At 38.4% G+C, this 19,331-nt stretch overlaps 3 protein-coding genes across 3 annotated transcripts; all 3 read right to left on the minus strand.

Annotated features, from left to right (window-relative positions):
• Positions 1-5,677: 5,677 nt before the first annotated feature.
• Positions 5,678-6,887, minus strand: LOC117624606 (protein E6). Its single transcript, XM_034355956.1, has one exon. The coding sequence runs from the start codon at positions 6,820-6,822 to the stop codon at positions 5,962-5,964; it is 861 nt and encodes a 286-aa protein (XP_034211847.1). The 5' UTR covers positions 6,823-6,887; the 3' UTR covers positions 5,678-5,961.
• A 2,306-nt stretch (positions 6,888-9,193) lies between these two features.
• LOC117625880 lies at positions 9,194-9,826 on the minus strand. Its single transcript, XM_034357470.1, has one exon. The coding sequence runs from the start codon at positions 9,773-9,775 to the stop codon at positions 9,314-9,316; it is 462 nt and encodes a 153-aa protein (XP_034213361.1). The 5' UTR covers positions 9,776-9,826; the 3' UTR covers positions 9,194-9,313.
• Positions 9,827-10,231: 405 nt separating this feature from the next.
• LOC117625752 (glycogen phosphorylase 1-like) lies at positions 10,232-18,857 on the minus strand. The gene is made up of 22 exons (XM_034357294.1): positions 18,025-18,857; positions 17,690-17,804; positions 17,363-17,463; positions 17,134-17,225; positions 16,537-16,672; positions 16,339-16,407; positions 16,080-16,181; positions 15,789-15,887; positions 15,102-15,212; positions 14,705-14,911; positions 14,304-14,411; positions 13,813-13,908; positions 13,641-13,697; positions 12,941-13,087; positions 12,773-12,832; positions 12,564-12,668; positions 12,115-12,276; positions 11,887-11,960; positions 11,619-11,742; positions 11,201-11,289; positions 10,895-11,015; positions 10,232-10,777 (listed from the first exon to the last, which is right to left on the minus strand). Exons 1-22 carry the CDS (start codon positions 18,727-18,729, stop codon positions 10,619-10,621), a joined length of 3,039 nt encoding a protein of 1,012 aa, XP_034213185.1. The 5' UTR covers positions 18,730-18,857; the 3' UTR covers positions 10,232-10,618.
• Between the last annotated feature and the right edge of the window lie 474 nt (positions 18,858-19,331).

Raw genomic sequence — 19,331 nt, forward strand, 5'->3', positions numbered from 1 at the left:
CACGCCATTGATTTCATCATGTGCATAATGATATGTGCATGTATTCAGAAATTGCAGCTTGGGAAGCTCTAAAATCAAATCACTGAAAACGCATTAATAACAGGTGAAAACAGCAAACTAAAGCAGGCAGCTGTAAATTGTAATCGGACAAAGCTAGCTTAGCTGTGTTTCTTGGCCTGCAGTGCAGCTGCTTTTCCCCTCCGCTTTTACTACAAGCACTGTCCACCAATACCAAAAATGGATCTTTGGGGTTGAAACTTTTAGTGGGTCCAGTTTCTGGGTTGCTAAACTCATTCACTTCATACCCTTTTTTGCTATATATATGTCATTCATTTCATGCCCTTGAATTACACTTCAAGTTAATTACTTGAATCAACAATTGGAAGAAGAAGGAAAAAGATTGGAACTTTGAATCTTTGATCAATCAATTTGAACCAAGTTCCAACGATTTAACCTTTTTCACATGTCGACACTGACATGCAACTATGCAAGTCAGAGAGCAATTTCTGTGCCCATATTCATTATTCACCAAGAACTCACGGCACAGAAAGTAGAAAGAGAAAAGTTATGGCGTGGGCACATCTGAGAGGCTAAGGGAGGAAAGGAAGGAAAATTTTCAGGTGAGAGATTAAAGACACCAGTGATGCTGGCAAGCAGCTTGAGTTGAGATGAGACAATGAAGGTGAAGGTTGAAAGTGAATGGTCGCAAGGAATGATTAGTTGGGTAGGTCAGGTAGGGACCAAAAAGGTCAGGATCAATTTTCCAAAACGTGCCCAACACAGTTGCACGCATAAAATTATTGTTTTGGTCGCTAGCAACTGGCAAACACCAGCCAAAGCTCGAGTGCCAAGACCCCCTCCACCCTCCTAGGATTTTGAATGCCGACACCGTCCATTTTCTCATATGTTATCCCAACCCACACGGCACACTTCCAATATACTTATAAGCCCGGCAAATTTGGCATTTTTTCATTAAAGAAAATGCTAATCACAATCGCAAATCGTTAATTAAAATGAACCTCACTCTTAATAGTGAGACATAACATAGTACATTTACTAATGCATGCATTGAAAGGTTGTATGGCAAACCTCTAAATTGATTAGGGATTTTGTGTGAGTAATTTTTTGTTACTGAGGAAATGCCAACTCCGCATGCATCAATGATCTGAAATCACTTACAAGATCAGAAGTGACACACCGTAGCACAGCTCGTTGACCTTTTCTTTCTTCTTGTCAAAGTTCAAACTTTTTTATAATGGGTTTGCCACCTCCAGATTGTTTGGTATTTCTTCGCGCTTATGCTTGAAGAAAATTGGGCCATATTTTGGTATTTCTGAGAAATGTTAAACCACAACGTGTGGGCAACTACCCATAACCCATTACAAACATGGGCTTATTTTCTTCTGGTGGACCTTTAAAGCAGGTGGACTCTTAAGTTTAATTGTAGGTCAACCTTATTAACTAGGAATTACAACGTTACATCAATCAAACTGAGGTTGGTAGCCATTAATTCCGGCCTATATTTGCAATGCAATGCATAAAGTAAAGCTGCAGATTCCGAATGCAATGCAATCCATAAACTAAAAAGCTGTTTCATGCATGCCTAAAAATTGAATTACCTTCTAGACCATTTCTTCGGCCGCCTAGAAGAAGAAGAAGCTTCAGCAGCAGCAGTCTCTTTTCGTTCATTTTCCCTTGGCCTCTTTGATGAAACTAGTGTATGTGTATGTGTACGCTGCTGCGCTTCCGCTTCATGATGATGATTTGAAGGACTGGTATGTATTGGCGTCGGCCACCATGGGAGCACAAAAGGAAAGACTGGGAATCTTCCTCCCCATCTTAAACTGAAAGGTGTGAATTGAGTGGTCCAAGTGGTCTCCTTTGACGTTCTTGCACCAATGTTGTACATGACAATGCGACCAAACAATTGTAGATACAAGACATCCTCATTATTTGGATCAAAAGCTAGCACCAAAACCCTTTTGGTGCCTCCTTGACTCGAACATGACGTTTCCAATCCCAATCCCAAACACCATGACCATCGTCTTTCAACTCCCAAACACTCACAGCACCTAGAGTGTGAGCAGGATCATCATGATCTAAATTGGTAGAGGAGAAGACGCACATCCGCAGACACCCTTCTCCTCCTCCTCCACACTCACTTAGGAAGTCAAACCTTCCAGATTCGATTTCAGGCTTATCAATGTAACGAAAGACATATATACTATCACCAAGCTGGTCACGAGGAGAGTAGAGATCCAACCCAACAGTAAAGCCCTCAACATCACTCCACCAATACAAGCTTCCATTGTGAGCAACCCCGGGGTAGGGAGCCAATTTGCTAAAACAAAACCTCCGTGTGGGCTATTTACAAGTCCTTGTGTCCATTGACCAGTCTCAGAAGAGAAGATCTCCAGGTAGAATTCGCTGGAAACCCCCGGAAAGTCCAATTTATCGTCATTTATTCGCACAACCTTGTACCTATACTCAACATTAAAAAGATTATGATTAAGCTGAATACTGACACTCCTACTAGATCTTTCTAGGTCTGCTGCTTGCTTTCGATAGTAGGGATCGCATATGAATCCAACCATTACGCACTTGTGGCATCCTCCTGATCCACGTCGAGGTCCACGTCGAGGGGGAGAGGGAGAGCATCCCATTGCTTGGTGTATGGATTGCAGATGTAGTAATCACGTTGATAATACGTGGTTGCACAACACAAAATTAAATCATTATCTGCTCCTATCACAACCGGCTCACCTTTATAAGGATCAACAATATCAGTTTGGAAACAAGGGAGGAAACCCAGAGACAACTCATGTTCATGTGGTTGATGATCAGGCTCCGATGACATGGAAAAAAATTTCCTTTCACATGGTTCATCTTCATCAGGTTGCTCCGATGATGACGTGGAAAGAAATTTACTTCTTCTTGTTGTACGCCTTCTATCCGAGATGATTATAGCACGTGCACGTGCACGTGCAATGGTGGAGTTTTGGTTATTATCACTTTGGATGAGACTGAACCAACGTTTGGAGACACACATGCATGGAGCCGCACACTTAGGAGGGAGTCGGGAAAGAATTTCTAGCAAAACAAACTCAGGGAGATCATCAAGACTAATATTCATGGTTATGGCTAACTCTTTCGATATTGGTTTTTCGGGTGCTCACCTTTTTCATCTTTTAATGGAGACTGATAATGATCAGAGGCTTCTCCAATAGGTTTGGATTGGGATATTCTACTGCTCCAACTCCTTTTGGTAGCACGAGGTCTCATCATGGCGCCGATCGATCCGTGTGCAGTTTGACTGACTATTGCAATTTGCAGAGAGGATTTGGGTCTTGAAACATGCATAGCTACTTATCCTACTTTTAATCACTATATATATAGGAACATATATATATATATATATATATATATATATATTTGGGGTCGAAAATAGGAAAAGATATCTATAAAAAAAAAAAAAAAAAGGGAAGCAAGCACTAATTATTAATTTATAAATAGGAAAGAAATCCTCATACGAATAGGAATTAATTTATAAAGGAAATATATATATATATATATATATTGGGGTCGAAAATAGGAAAAGATATCCATAAAACAAATAGGACAAGCAATCACTAATTATTAATTTATAAATAGGAAAGAAATCCCCACACGAATAAGAATTAATTTATGAAGGAAATATATATATTTATAAGCCCTGCAAATTTGGCAAGTTTTTCAATAAAGAAAATGCTAATCACAATCGCAAACCGTTGATTAAAATGAACCTCATTATCGCAGTTTTTACTGATGCATGCATTGAAGGCTGTATATCGAATTTTTATAAATTAATTGATTACGGACCACACATAAGTAATTTCTGATCGTTGATGAAATGCTAGCCTCTCATGCATCAATGGTCTAAAATCACTTACTCGGGTGGAAGTGACTGACCGCAGCACACCCCATTGACCTTTTCTTTCTTCTTATCAAAGTTCAAACTCAAAAGTGTTTATATTGGGTTACATAATGGGCTGCACAACCCTTCCAGATTGTTTAGTATTTCTTCGGGCTTGTGCTTTAAGAATGGTATTTCTGAGAAATGTTAAACCACAAGCTATGGGCAACCACCCATTGCCCATTACAAAGAAAAGTCCATTGGGCTTAATTGTGGGGTTCATACTTTACACTGAAGGGAATCAAAATTGAAGTTCAAGATTAAGACCTACACTTGCCCTCCACTTTCTTGACTGCTTGTGATTGATCAGGCAGGCAGGCTGGTGTGTAAGTAGATTTTTATTTATTTATAGGTCACTTTACAGTAAGATGCTAAATAAGTTGAGGGTAGATAGAGACGGTGGGAGGACACTATGATGAAACTGAAAATTTTAATGGGGTGGGGATGATTATTAGTCCTACATGCTCTCATGAGTACTAGTACTGCAATTGTATGCCCTTTTGGTGAAATGGGCCTCTATATTCATAAAGACTACCAAATTTTCAAGAACAGCTTTTGCTGCTAGGGAACCTGTTGCCCCTATATCTGGTCTCAATTAACTGGGTTAGTTAGTTCATAATATAAATGCACGTGAATGCATTACTTGGATGGATGAGGAAGATGGCAAGAAAACACACTCAGCTTACTTCTGATGAAACGGCATTGAAAGAAAAGAAAGTTTTGGTGAGGTTTTAAAATGTCTTGATTTGGCAGGGGACGACCCACTAGTGTAGTGGTTTGGAGTAATTGCTCTCGATGCAAGGTTTTGAGTTCAAATTCTAACATCCGTGTTGTATATGAGTTTAGTATATTATCGTCTCTCTCAACAAGAAAGGTCCTTAAAAAATATCTTGATTTGTAGCTAGCTTTGCTCTTTATTGAATGAATAGGTAATGAAGCTTTAAAACTGGACCAAACTTAACGCGGAAATCGCAAGATAGCTTTTGCTCCTAGAGGCCCTTCTACCCTCTATCTGGTCCCAATTAAGTTGGTTGTTTATATAATATAAATGCTTATTAATAATATACATGGATTGGGTGGATGGTTAAAAAAAACAGAGTTACTCTGTTACTCAAACTTTGATAGTTCAATTCCATAGCATACTGGGATTAATTGGAGACGACAAAACTACAGTTAATATACCTTCTGGCTTCACAAACTACATAGAAATGGTACATTTTGAGGTTAAAGGTTGATGCGCGTTGGCAGCTCAGATCATGACAATCAAATATCAAATCTGGAAGTTGATTTTGTTCTTTTTGCTCCACTTTCTTTTGTGCAATGTACAGTATAAGATGGGCGCAAAGGAAACCCACATAGCTGTAGTTTTGTGTATAACCATCCAAGGAAGGGAAAAAAGAAAAAGTTATTGGTCAAAAAGATGGAGACCCCAGCTTCCCCGCAATTGAAGTTGAATGACGTTTTGCTTTTTACCAACTATTTACTCTTGTGGAAAATGCATACAGTGCATGCCGCCTGGCCTGGCCATATTGAAAACTTGAAAGCAACATTGATCTCAGTCTCCTTCCTTTGTCTTTTACAATATGACTATGAGCCTGCTAGAAGCTAGCCTAGGGCTCAAGGCTTAGGTGAGCGTAGGTGATGACCTTGTTATGAACGAGCCTGAATGAACAAATATGAACTATTTTGCAGAAATAAGACCAACCAACTTAGCAAATTAAAGAGTTAAAATAAGACAAATGCTCTTATAAGCAGAAGCTACCATCATATACACTTTATTGACTGTTTGTTTCAACTCAAGTAGTCCACAAACTTCAGCTTTTTCAAAGCATGAACATTAAGCACTTATGAAAAACCAGAGACAACAGATACATAATTAAATAAACATTACAAAAACCCTTCATAAAATATTCTATTTTTCTTGTGTTTTTAACTCCCACGTGAATATATGATCTGAGGATAAATATATCAAACACAGCAAAGCGGTACTAATCAAAACAAGTCTCAGCTTATGGCACGAACTCTTCTTCACTCTCTTGGAACTGATCCTCGTTCTGGTTCACATTGTTGTTGCCATAGTTACCCCTGTTGTTGTACCAGAGTCTTGAATCCACCACCCTTGAATTTTCATACTGGTTCTGATTGTAGTTGTTCTCGCTCTGAGTGTCATAGTAGTACTTTCCATTCTCCAAAAACCTTGTGTCACTCATGCCCTGCTTCTCAGCATTGTAGTGGTTGTTGCTTTGGTAATTGGTTGGGGTTGTGTAGCTGCTCTGTGTAAGCCTTGCATCACTCAAGCCCTGCTTCTCAGCATTGTAGTTGTTGTGGGTGTTTTGGTAATTGGTTGGGGTTGTGGTTGTGGTGTAGCTGCTCTGTGTGAACCTTGTGTCACTTGGGTTGCTCTCAAAATTGCCATTGTAGTTAAAGTTGTTCTTGTTGGGGCGGTATTGGGTGCTGTAGGTCTCAGGGTACTTGTTGGTGTGCTGCTGCTCTTTCTCTGACTCAGCTGTATATGGCAGATTGTTGTTGTTGGTGGTGAATTGTGCACCATTGGTGGTGGTGTAGGGTGCACCTGTGTTTGTGGTGGTGTAGGGTGCACCAGTGGTTGTGGTGGTGGGAGGCAGCTGGCCAGACTCATGGCCATAGAGACCATATCCACTTTGGGTCTCTGGAATGAAGGCTGGCTCTTGCTCTTGTTTTTTCACAGGGGTTTCTGTTTTGGGGGCCTCTGGCTCCTTCTCATAGTTGTTGTTGTTGTTGACATTGGCCACTTTGCTAAAGAATTGGCTTTCTCTAGCTTGAGCTTGTTGAGAGAAGAGGAGAGATGCAAGGAAGAAGAGGAAAGAGAACAATTTTGCAGCAGAAGCCATAGTGGCAAGTGAACTTGTTGGGAGGCAGCTGCTGTAAACAGAGTGTATGTAGTGGGGGAGAGCTAGTGGTAGTCCATTCTTTATATAGAGGACCCTTTTTCTTTTCTCACCCAAAATTTTCAACTGATTAGGTGCAAATGGGCTGGAGGATGGGTGATGGTTTGTGGTCCCCAGTGGGGGCAGAACTTCAACAATATTGAGTACCTTTCTTTTCCTTTTTCCAGTTAATTAGTTTATTTTGTTTTGTTTTTTTAAAAAGATATGTATATACACATTACTTTTTCCCCATGGATGCACTTCATGCTTTCCATGGAAGAAAACAACATAATTATCTGCCATTTTTCTCTACTAAAAGCCAGCCAGTCTGCTCATTCTGAACTTGCTTAACATTTAGCTTAGATGACCCATGATTTTTCTTTTCTTCTAAGCAAATCAAAATATGATAAGATAAATTAGAATAAAACCCAGCTAGCAGAATTAACAAGGAATATGGAACTTTAATTGTGGGTGTTGATGGTGTTCCCTAAAGTTGAGGGGAAAAAAATTAAAATAAAGAGGCAGCAACCACAAAGGATAATTTGGAAATTAACTACATGGTGCCAAAGATGAACCAGGACATTGACGTGGCCGTCTAATTATGCGTGGATTGTGGAGTGGGTGGGGCATGCATATATAATATCATATGGTGCACGCAGCATGTGCCCTCTTTGCTCGGTCAAATTTAAGATACGTATCTAACCTCTACTGAAAAAGAAAAGAGTACTCAAGACTGAAACACTCATGTTCTAAGTCCCTGTCATGTTTTAGAGTTGTGCTACCGTCAGTCCCGTTGAGTGCTTGACGCGTTCTCAGCTGTTGATGAGTGCAGTGAAAGCCAAACTTCAACCTTGTTCTGGTTCAGCTCATTTACTGCTTCCCTGCGATTTAAACCAGTATTAGTAATGTCTTCTTCTGTTAGTTGGAATATTTAAGTTGCATAACCAAAACCTAGTAGATGGACAGATAGATAAATACTCGATACCAATCTCATTCGATATAGCGGTCCAATTGGTGAATAATAGATAGATACTTCACAAAAATCTCATCTGCTAATATGTAGATGCCACTATGATCCCAACTACTGGGTTGGTCCACTACTAAATTATGAAATTTGTCAACAGAGGAGAGAAATAATAAAGCTGATAATGAAATTTCCTGTTGGTTAGATTTTGTTACATTTCCCAACTTCTGTCGCATTTAATTTTTCTGAAGGTCATTTTTAAAGGAAAAGAGAGGAAGGTTAAAGAAGCTTCGATGCCTACATGCGCCACTAGCTCCTGTCCTCCCACAAAAGACTCAAAGCATTACTTCTAGTTGCATCATGAAAGCCAAAGCAAGGGAAGAAACAACAGGTACATGCTATCATTGAAGTTGATTTTGGAAAGCAAAAGCGTGTTAGCACCTTCCTCTGAAAAAGAGCTTAGTCTTAAAGCAGTAAAAAAAAAAAAAAAAACCTTTGAAAAAGCAGCCCTTTAGGTTAACTTATAAATCTCACATTACGTAAGTTGTTTTTTTCCTTCTAATTATCTTGAACCAAGTTTGTTTTTTTTTGGTTACATTGGAAAGAAAAAAATCACTATAGGATTTCGATCTTGAGTGTCAAGCAGGGAGGGCCACAACCACTGTGGTAACTCCACTCTACATTTTAAAACCAAGTTTAAGCCTTGGTGAGATTTTCAACAATCTCAGTGAGTGGTTAACTTACCCAAACAAAACAACCAACAAAGTGAGACTTTTTAAAAAGATAAACAAAACATATAGTAGTCTCATCTCAAGGCATCCAAGAGGCAAGAGGAGCAAGATCCAAATTTCACATCAAGCTTTCATGTGGCATTCCATTTGGTGATTGAAGTTTGCATGTGGCAAGTAAGTCTTCAATGTTTGGTTATAGCAGTTGCAGAATTAAAGCACTTGATTGATAGAAAGGGTGGGGGCCATTGTCCTTTTCTTCTCTCCTCAACCTCCTTCCTCAATGGAAAATGGGGTTCACCCACCAACACCCCTCTCTTCCTCACTCAAAGCAATAGACAAAGGAAGATGCTTTTGTCAACGTTTGTGCTTGACAAAGCAGCCAGAGCCTTTTCTTTTTCTTTATATTTCTTTTCACTTTTCTTTTTATTGAATTATGTGAAATTTGTTGCGCGATTAGCGGAAGGAATAGTTTCAGCCTTTCAAATACGTTTTTTCTTCTCTCCTTTTTTCTCTGTCCTTTCCTTTTGTTTCTCTTGCAGACTTTGAGTTTTGAACAAAAATTAGTGGGAGCTCAAAATTAATAATACATTTATCTGTAAAAGACTACTGATTCCAGCTGAAAGCTAGCTAGTATGAAAAGTTATGAACTCATTCTTTTATATATAGAAAAAAGAAGCATTAATAATAAAACATAGATTTCTCAAAGACCCAGATACAAGAAGAGTAAGATAAGATGTTAACAACAGGAACCACTTTTAATTTAAAGAAATGGGTTCCAAAACAGAAGAGAAAGCAACAAGAGATTGGGAACCAAAATAGGAAGCACAGGATTAACATCACCCCCAAGGCGTTTTCTTCTCATCCTTTTCCTAAAATTTTCTCTCCTCTGCTCATCACCCCACTGAGCTTCCTCTATTCCTTTTGCAAGAATCAATGGTGGGGGCAGGTGATAAGGGCATTTGGACCTCCAAGAAGTCTCAGGAAACCCAAATCTGGAGACCCTTTTGAGGAAGAGAGAGAGGCCCCATTGTAGATGGATAGGAGGGAAGGTGGATTTGGTGCAGAGGACTGGTGGGTAGTCCCAGTTTAGGTAGCATGGGATTTGGGTGGAGATGAAGAACTGAGAGTGAAGAGGTGGTGTGGTTGTTGGGTTGATTAGGACATGAGTTAAGGCATGGAGCCTTTGCTCCCATGTCGTGTCTTCCATTTTTTTCTTACTCATCTCTATCCCAAGAATCAAGATGAGGTTGGTTGACTTGAGAGGAGGTAGGCGCTAGGCGGCCGCCTAGGCGGTCCTCTTTATTTTTTCGGAAATATATTTAAAGAGTATAGCCGCGGCTATACTCTTTCAATAAGTCGCCATGTCGTATTTTGAAACAGTATAGCCGTTCGGCTATACTAGTTAAATATTCGAATATATTTGAAAAGTATAGCCGCGCGGCTGTACTTTTAATATGTATATGTTCTTCATTTTATTTTATTGGTTTGAAAAGATGTTTTAAAGGTTAAGCTCAATTTTTTTCTTTTAATTACATAATCTGTTAGATAAGTTAAATTTCTAATAACACTAGTATTCAAACTTAAGAAAAATATAAAGTTAATACCTTTGTCCTTATTTAGAAAATAAAATTAATAAATACATTGCTGTGAGATTATTTGAATTTTATGAAATGTGGCCAATAAGAAGAAAATAATTTTATTGATTATAAAATCAGTAGTCTTTTTTCCCTTGGTTTGAAAGTAGAATCAGTGTTCTTCTAACTGAAGGCATCCTCAAAGAACACGTTACATCCTTTGGTCGTTTTTGTAAAACTCAATAAATTGTAATCGTGCAATTTACAGCTTAAAGTCTTTACTTGAGGCTATAGGTATATGGCCTATAGTTATTACACTTTGAATTGCAATAGACCTACGTATACACAAGTAGTGGTGGCTGTCTCTTTAGTACCCTCTCATTGCCACAGGCTCACAGCTCCTTATCTGGAACAGATACGTTATTTGAAAGCTTATTGACCATTGATTCAAATCTGTAAAATGTTGCTACTGGGGTGTGGATGAGGGTGAGCTAGCCATCAGATGGGAATCTGCATGGTTCAATTCCCCAAGTCTTCTCAGCGTAGTCTCGGATTGTTCTGTCGCTGCTAAATCTCCCCGACCCGGCCGTGCTAAGGATGCTCATCTGAGTCCACTTATTTGGATCCGCAAATGCTTTATCAGCAGCAGCCTGTAGTCATATAGATTCAAATCCCACGCACCATAGTAAAGTTATACAACACCAAACTGAAACTGCATGTATATATATGCTTTGGGTTGGGACTGCCAAGTAAACAGAAATAATTACCTGAGCCTCTAAATAGCTTTCAAAATCAGAACCAAGCAAATAGAAGTCTTTACCACCGTCCACAGTATCACATAGAGATTCAAAATAGTCTTTAAAGCCGAAATAGCCATCTCGGACCATCCTACACATAATAAATATCACAGCAGAATTAGAACCTGAGGAAACAGTTTGCTCAGAACATCACACAATGGTCAAAAACGACATCAAACACATGCCCTCTAAAGAATCTGAAAATTCTAGACTGGTCACCCCAATCACTAACTGGCTAAGTGAGTATGATTGATTGAAGTGACTGTAATTGCATACCTTATAACACGTGCACATTGCAGTGGCATTTTAGGAGATCCTTCCTCACGCAATTTGGGAACTTCATGAATCTTTGCCCCGAACAAAAACTGGAGAAAGCAAGTTCTAAGAGAATTATCTCTGCTATACTACAAACAAGTATATACCAATCTAAAATCTTGAAATAGTCAATACACAGATTCCATCTTGCAAGAAGTAACAGCAAAAGCAAATTTCAGTTGCTCGACAATACTTGACATCACAATCAGCTAAGCTGAATTCAACTACATTAAGTTGGCTACATAAATCTCACTCGGACTTTCCATTCTCTACAGAAGCTCATGTTATGTTCAGTCACACGTCGTCTATCTTTAGAGAAGGTCTCAAAGATCAATTCATATCACAGTGGTATGCTTGAATAATTTTATATAAAATTTACCAGGTTGTCTGCTCCTATTTCTTCAACAATTTCAACTGTAGAGCCATCTTCTGTAGCTAAGAGTAAACATCCATTCATAAGAAATTTCATGCTTCCAGTTCCAGAGGCCTCATGCCCTGCGGTGCTGCAGAGGAATCATCACAAGTTGAGATATCAAATATGAAAACCGCAATAACATTGAAGTTTGGCCAAGAAACTCCAATAAGTATATGGAAAGATTGTGTTTTTTGGGGTTTCATCAAATTTAGATGCTGCAAAGTTTACAAACCTTATATGCTGTGAAAGGTCAGCCCCAGGTATTACCAATTCAGCAACAGATACATTATAATCAGGAATAAAAACCTGGAATAACAGAGAAATTACATCAAATAGAAGATAATTGTATCCATATGTAGAGTGAAAAACCAGAGATTTTAACTCATGCTAGTTCCTCTCAATATTTGTACAAAACCAGATAGGAAGAATGCATGGAAGGATACATAATTCTTTCTCTTACCAACTTCAGAAGATCTCCGACATCAGTGTCATTATTTATTTTTTCTGCTACAGCATGACAAAGTTTGATAATCTTCTTGGCAATCTCATAACCGGGAGCAGCTTTTCCTCCAATAATGCAGACACGAGGTACAACCTTACTCCTTTGACTTTTCTCCATGTTCTGCAGCAAAGTGCTCATCTTATAAGTGGGGGCAAAAAGGAAAGAAAGCTCTTACCAAAAAAGAAAAAACATGAGAAGAAAGCTCCAACTCCACATCATATCTCATTGAAAAATCAACAAATTACTGTCCAACAACTTCTTAAATTACTGTGACAAGAAGATGAAAAAGGTATGCACAATACTTGAGGATGGTGATAGCTCCCTTAAGAAGGTATAAGGTAGTTCTTTGTTAATAAGTTATAAAAATATAGAATGCAAAGTTCTTCACCATATAAAATCAGATTCACCTTGATACAGTCATATCGATGGATAATGCCAAGTATATTAAGCAGCTGTCTTTTGTACTCGTGTATTCGCTTTGTCTGCACGTCAAACATTGCATCTAAACTAACCTGCAGTTGAAAGTGATAAATTTCAGTGTAATCTATTAGACATATCTTCCAGACAAAAGAGAAAAGATGAACAGGATAGAAGTTCTAAGAACTTGTGACCAAACCTTCACACCACTCATCGCTTCAATGTACTCAGCGAGCCTCATTTTGTTAACCTTCTTAACCTACCACATGGGCATATATACAATAATAATAATAAAACAAACGAAGCCAAAAGCATAATATATTTTTGGTTCCTAAGCAGCTGTACAAATATCAAGCATCGGGAGTACCATCATCCATTCTTGTTGAAGGTCAGGATCTGCTGCATATGCTCGCAAGCCAGTTAGAAGGTCAACATCACGAATCCAAGCTTCTGTTCCGAGCCATTTTGAGATAAGAGCACACAGGCTAGGATTACTCACCACAATCCAGCGGCGCTGAGAAATCAAATGTCAGTACATTATCACATACATGCATATAAACAGTATACTGCTAAGAATAATGATGAATCCTGATTCATCGATGCATCATAAGAACCTCCTTTGAATATGTTATGAGCCATATAATAACAATAATAGTAAAACTATACGCACGTGTATGTATGCATGTATATGCACAAATAGAAAACCTCTCAGACCAAGATTACAAACTGTACAGGAATCTATTCTAAGTTCCACAGCATCATGCATCCAATTAAGTGGTCACCAACAGACAGCATCAGAGTCAAACATTAATTAAGACATTAAAACTGCAGGAAAGGTTGATGCATCCCAATTTACTGCTCAACTGGGGTAGTTTAAAAGCTTAAACTATGTCGAACACTCTGCTCCATAAGCCCCATTTGATAACTATAACAGCACAAACTACAAAGGCCATCAGAACCCATCTTTGGAGGTGTGTATCTCACCATTCTTCTTCAACCACATAAACAGATTGAAAAATCTAATGAAACTAGCAAGTACTTTATAAAAGATGCTATGAACTTTATACCTGGGTAACACCATTTGTCTTGCATTGAAATTTCTCAGGCCACAGCTCATAGAAGTCCTGTGAAAGAGAAGAGGTGTCAGATGACCTAATTTAAGGTATCATAAGAATTTGGACATCTTCAACTTTGTCATAAGACAAGGGAAAAGACAACGATGCAAGGAACACATAGTACCTTGAATAATTTTGCTTTTAGCAATTCTGAATGTACTTTGGAAACACCATTCACAGAATGGGAGCATACAATCGCCAGGTTTGCCATTCGGATACTCTGTCAAATCAAATGGTAATTGAAGGTCAAATTGCTAAACAAACATTTTCTCATCAAGAAGACCAAAGAATCCTTAATAAACACCTTAAGAATGTACTTTTGAAAGGGGAAAAAGAAGCCAAAAACTCATTTAAGTACAAAAGACTGCCTTGCAGAGATTTCCAAATGCCCCGTTTTCTATGCTCTTCTTTTGTTATGTCATCATTTAAGAGAGATTATGCATAGGAGACATAATATGATTGCAAGAATAAGCACAATGGTGTACGGATTAACTGTAGAGTTTACAAAATACTACATATAATACCAGACGCCAACCACAATTTAAGCCCAGAATCATATATCTATCAAGAATACAATCAAATATACCATCAAATACAATATGGTTTTAAACATACCTTCACAGCGCCTTCCTCAATAATTGACATTCGGGATAGCCGATTGTAATCTAAACCAATCCTCTTCTTCAACTCTTCCACAAACTTAAAGTTTATTTCATATATAATCTGGAGCAATAAAAACCTTACCACAATGATTTGAGTGACAAAATAATAATCTCATAAAATAATGGCTATTGAACAGATAATTCTATTATAATTAGTTTATAAGGTTGCTTCAGTATAAAGGAAAGCATAACAATCTCATGGAAATAGAACTCCAGGAGTAAAGATGAACTGATGCACGAATTGATACAAATTTCCAAAAACCTAGCAGACCACTATCTTGATGTAAATTTGTAATATATATGACAATTAAATCATTATTTCTTCATGTCAAAAAAGAGTCTTTAGAATCGCACTTGTAAATGGCGTGGGAGAAGACTGCCCAGTAAATCAACAGGGATTTTCTCCAACCCTTCAGCAATTACTGCGTGTATTGTGAACGAAAAGATTTTGCAAGCAATGTCCCACGCTTTATTCCAACCCAAATGCTCTTTATCAACAAGCACTCTCATGACCTCAGCTATCGCAAGAGATGGGTGAGTATCATTGAGCTGCAGAGCAACCTAATTAAGACGAGGAAAAATGAGCTGAGGAAAAAAGGAAAAACAGAAAAGCAAACCTGAATGACTATCAGAGGAAAGTAATATATATAAAAGTTCATTGTAGCTAAAACAAGCTGCCATATAGGGTAATAACATGGTTTATTCCCTAGAAATCAACATATGATAAAACGCATAACATTAAGACTTGGACCTTCTCCGGAAATTCATCAAAGTTACTGTGAGCCTCTCTAAATCTCCGAATTATGTCTTGTATGGATGCTGAGACAAAGAAATATTGTTGCTTCAATCGCAGTTCCTTCCCCTGTAATACAAAATAAAGTGAAAAGGGAAACATACTAAGCAACAAAATGAGAATATACATGAGTCATCCCCATGGAAACCACGTAACTGAGTTCATGACTTTTCTCCAAACTTCTAAGAAGGTACATTTTCTCAGAAACATGCAGATAAAATAAAAGAACAATAATGATAAAACCATCTTTCTTTTTTTCAAATAAGTAAACATGATTTACAACATAATGCTGGAAAAGAAAGAAACTATCATGTACCCAAGACCTCAAAGATGTTTAATGTTTACAAGGTGGATAGAAACGCAGGGAAATAACAGCATGATTATTGTACTCCAAAATCCTAAAGTTTGAGAGTTCAAGCTATCCATACAATTCTTATACAGAATGCTAGATAACAATATGTTGATAAACTGTCCCAGCATCTATAAAAACCTTAATGATAGGCATAATGGAAAATCTTCATCTCATTGAAGTAGCCAGTTTCTGCATGAACATATCATCTTTTGATACAATACAAATTACAATACATATTCAAAATATATTATAAATAAGCAATAAATAACGGAATTAAGAAGAAACAAGCAAACCTGAAACGAACGGTCATCAGGGTACAATACACTACTTATATTTTCTGCTTTCTGTCTACAAACAACAGCATTGATGTAATCTCCAGTATTATAAGCTTCCTGCATGTGCGGATCATTGCATAGAAAAATTAGTCTCACCTAAAATTTTTAGGAGGCAAGAGATGGATTCTATTGAAACATGAACAATTGGAGAGAATACTGTAGCTACTCTTTCATTTAGGATTTCCGTAGGATATTGATTAAAAACGCATTTCTGGAAATGCATAATGTTTAATGTTAGTAAAAAATTACCATATCATGTTGATCACTTGGTTTTCCAGCCCATAAACGGAGAGTAATAGTATTCCTTGTTCCATAACCAGGTATGGGATTATCATAAGCCACAGCTTCTACCTAGCAGTGTGGAGACAAACCACTAAGCTGAAATAACCAATTATATTCATCATGTTTACAAGATGCAATCCATCTTGCACATATGAATTAAACAATATCAAAGGACTTGTAGAACGAATGCAGCCTTAATTAATGGAAAAAGAGTTTATTGTCTTACCACTTCTCCAGGGATCCAAACATTGCATTTTTCTCCATTCAAATTTTCCTCTTCAACGACCCCATAGAACTTATCCATGTTAATAATTAAAAAACAGAAGTTAGCAAAAGGTTTTGAAGTTTTAGGAGATATAATGAATATCAAAACAACCTCAATTATTCAATGAGCACTTTAAAAACAGGAGTAGTATTTGCACACCTTCACTGGATACGTTACATGAACCCGCTCTGTTTCCCAAGGATTTCCAAAGTTCAACCAGAAATCGGGTTGTTCATGTTGGAAGCCATCCAGTATAACCTGGCGGAATAATCCATATTCGTAACGTAGTCCATAACTGCAAATTGAAGATGCAACGTCACCAAATTACATCCCATGTAAGAAATTGTTGGCAAAAAACTAGTTCCATAATAAAAACGGTGTGGAATTTTCATATTGATTAATAAGTTTAGTTCTCAAAGCCATTAAGCATGCACATTATTATAACGCATAATATAAGTGAGGCACATCAAAGCATTTCCTATGGGATCACTAGCCTATCTGAGTTTTGAGTTCTCTCCAGAGACTGCTTCTATTCTAATTTATAAAGTGTAAAGAATCATGTCTGCCGCATTTTTTTATCAAGCGGGAATAATATGCTATACATTAGGGGTAACCCTCGCTTGCCTAGACTTCACTGTCTTGGAGGAGGAAAGAGACCAAAGAGCTAAAAGGGACTGTAATCCTAGTATTAAAGACAAAAATTTGATGGGGGTATAATGAATTAGATTATTATATGCTAACAGAGAGTCAGCATACCCCCATGCAGGATAGTCCAAAGTTGCCATAGAATCCATTTGGCAAGCTGAAAGACGAGCTAGGCCACCATTACCAAGGGCAGCATCTCCTTCCTTGAAACATCAGGAAAACACTTACCATAGCAGAATAAATTGCTAAATTAAGTATATATTCCATGGTGTGCATGGTATATATAAGAGATCATAATGGGGGAATGACATCAGCAAAAGAAAAAGGTGTGCATACTAACTTGCTCTGCCAAAACTTCAAACTCAAAACCAAGCTGGCTTAAAGCATCTGCATATTGATCCCGGATGCCAAGGTTGATGACACTATTTGACAAGGAACGACCTGACAGCTCAGTAACAAATAGCATTTCAGCGGCAAGCAAGCGATACATCAAGGAAAATATACACAGCACTAAATTGGGAACTCATGGAAAACAAGCAGTCACTTCATTACAAGATCAAAATGAAACATTATCAATTAGTCTAGAGAGGCTTGAGGTTAACAGACACTAGCATCATCCAAAGTCCATAGATTGTATAAAACAACTCTGATGGAAGTACATAAATACCCATAAGATACTCAAACGAGAGGAAGTATACGCGCTTAGGGTCTTTCCTCTTGAAGTAAAGCTGAGTGTCATGCGAACGTTCAATCAACCGGTCTCTTACACTATGCGCCAAGGCCTGCAAAATAATCATAACAAGCGTAAATAAATATGCAAACACTTGATAACTACAATAAAACTCAGGGAACCCAGAATAATGATAAATGACGAAAATAAAGAACATTTCCCGCCAAATTTGAGAACATTCAACTGTGCCCTGTTATGCCAATTTTGGAAACCACAAAATCAAACTATTCAAAAACATAAGCCTAAAGATTACTATAAGAAAACAAAATTACCTGATAAGCTTCAAAATCATCGAAGTTAAAGCGGGACCTGGCCACCGTGTACTCAACGTGACGAAGAATATCCTGCTGCAGACTAATGGAGTCATTTTTCAAAAACCCATCCATTAGCCTGAACATCCTTTCAGCCTTGGCACTATCGGAGCCCAAGCTCATGCCCAAACCCGACCCGGGCCTGCGGACCATCACACCTCTCGTGGTGGGACTAGCGGGACCCATCGAGACCGTACCACCGTCTTCGATGGCGTCCGTCAGGGCCTTCTTGATCCTATCGAGGCTATCCGGGTCGGCGATTTTCGCGCCATGAGAATCGGTGACGAAGAATCTTTTGACGAAGAAGTCGCCTTCGAACTCGACGGTAGCTTTTTCAACGTGGAGGCCGAGGACTTTGAAGACGCCGGTGATGACCTGGAGAAGGCCGATGCGGTTTCGGGCTCGGATCACGAAGAGCGTGCCGGACGGGTCGGATTCGGACTCTGAGTTCTCGACGGTGACAGATGAAGCGGCGGAGGGCAGCTGGCTAGCGGGGGCGCGTATGGGTTTGGCAACATGAGTGCGGCCGTAGAGGATCGATGATCGCGGTGACTGTGAGAAGCTTCGAGAATGTGAGGGAAATAGAGGGAACAGAAAGGTGGAGGATGAAGATGCGAGCTTAGATTGGTCAGTGATGGTGAAAAGCCGTGAAGATAGCATCGACATTGTAGAATGCGGGGATTTGGAGGGATCACATTCGCATGTGGAGAAAGACTCTGGTAGATAGAGCTTCGGGGTTTGGAGGTGGAAGAAGAAGAAGAAGAAGAAGGAGCTTTGAGTGCAATCACAGTAAGTCTGTGAGTGACTGACCGTGATAGTAGGAAAAAGGGACTTTCTGGACTTTTCACTTTTGGAGGGGACAGGGTGAGGATACCAAGTGGACAGCCTCATTTTCATACGGTGAGGCTTCGTATTCTTTATCGCCACCTATATTGATTTTTGTTTTTATGTATGTGAATAAAAATGCAATATATTAGGCAATGGAATTCGTCACTACCGAAAAAAAATATCGAAATTTGCTCCATGTTTACTTTTGAAGGATGGAAGAAGTCATGGATTGGAGAATTTAAATGGAGTAATCAAGATATGAGAATTAGATTAACTACTTCTTTTATGAGTGCGGCCGAAGTTGATTTTATTCCCGATTTTGAGCGTATTTGATTACGGATTGTAGTTGATTTCATTCATGATTTTGAGAGTATTAATTACGAATTTTAGTGTGAAACTCATATAATTTTTTATTCTTTATACGTTAATAGAGATATAAA

This window comes from Prunus dulcis, chromosome 4, assembly GCF_902201215.1.
Source record: "Prunus dulcis chromosome 4, ALMONDv2, whole genome shotgun sequence".
Taxonomy (NCBI): Eukaryota; Viridiplantae; Streptophyta; class Magnoliopsida; order Rosales; family Rosaceae; genus Prunus; species Prunus dulcis.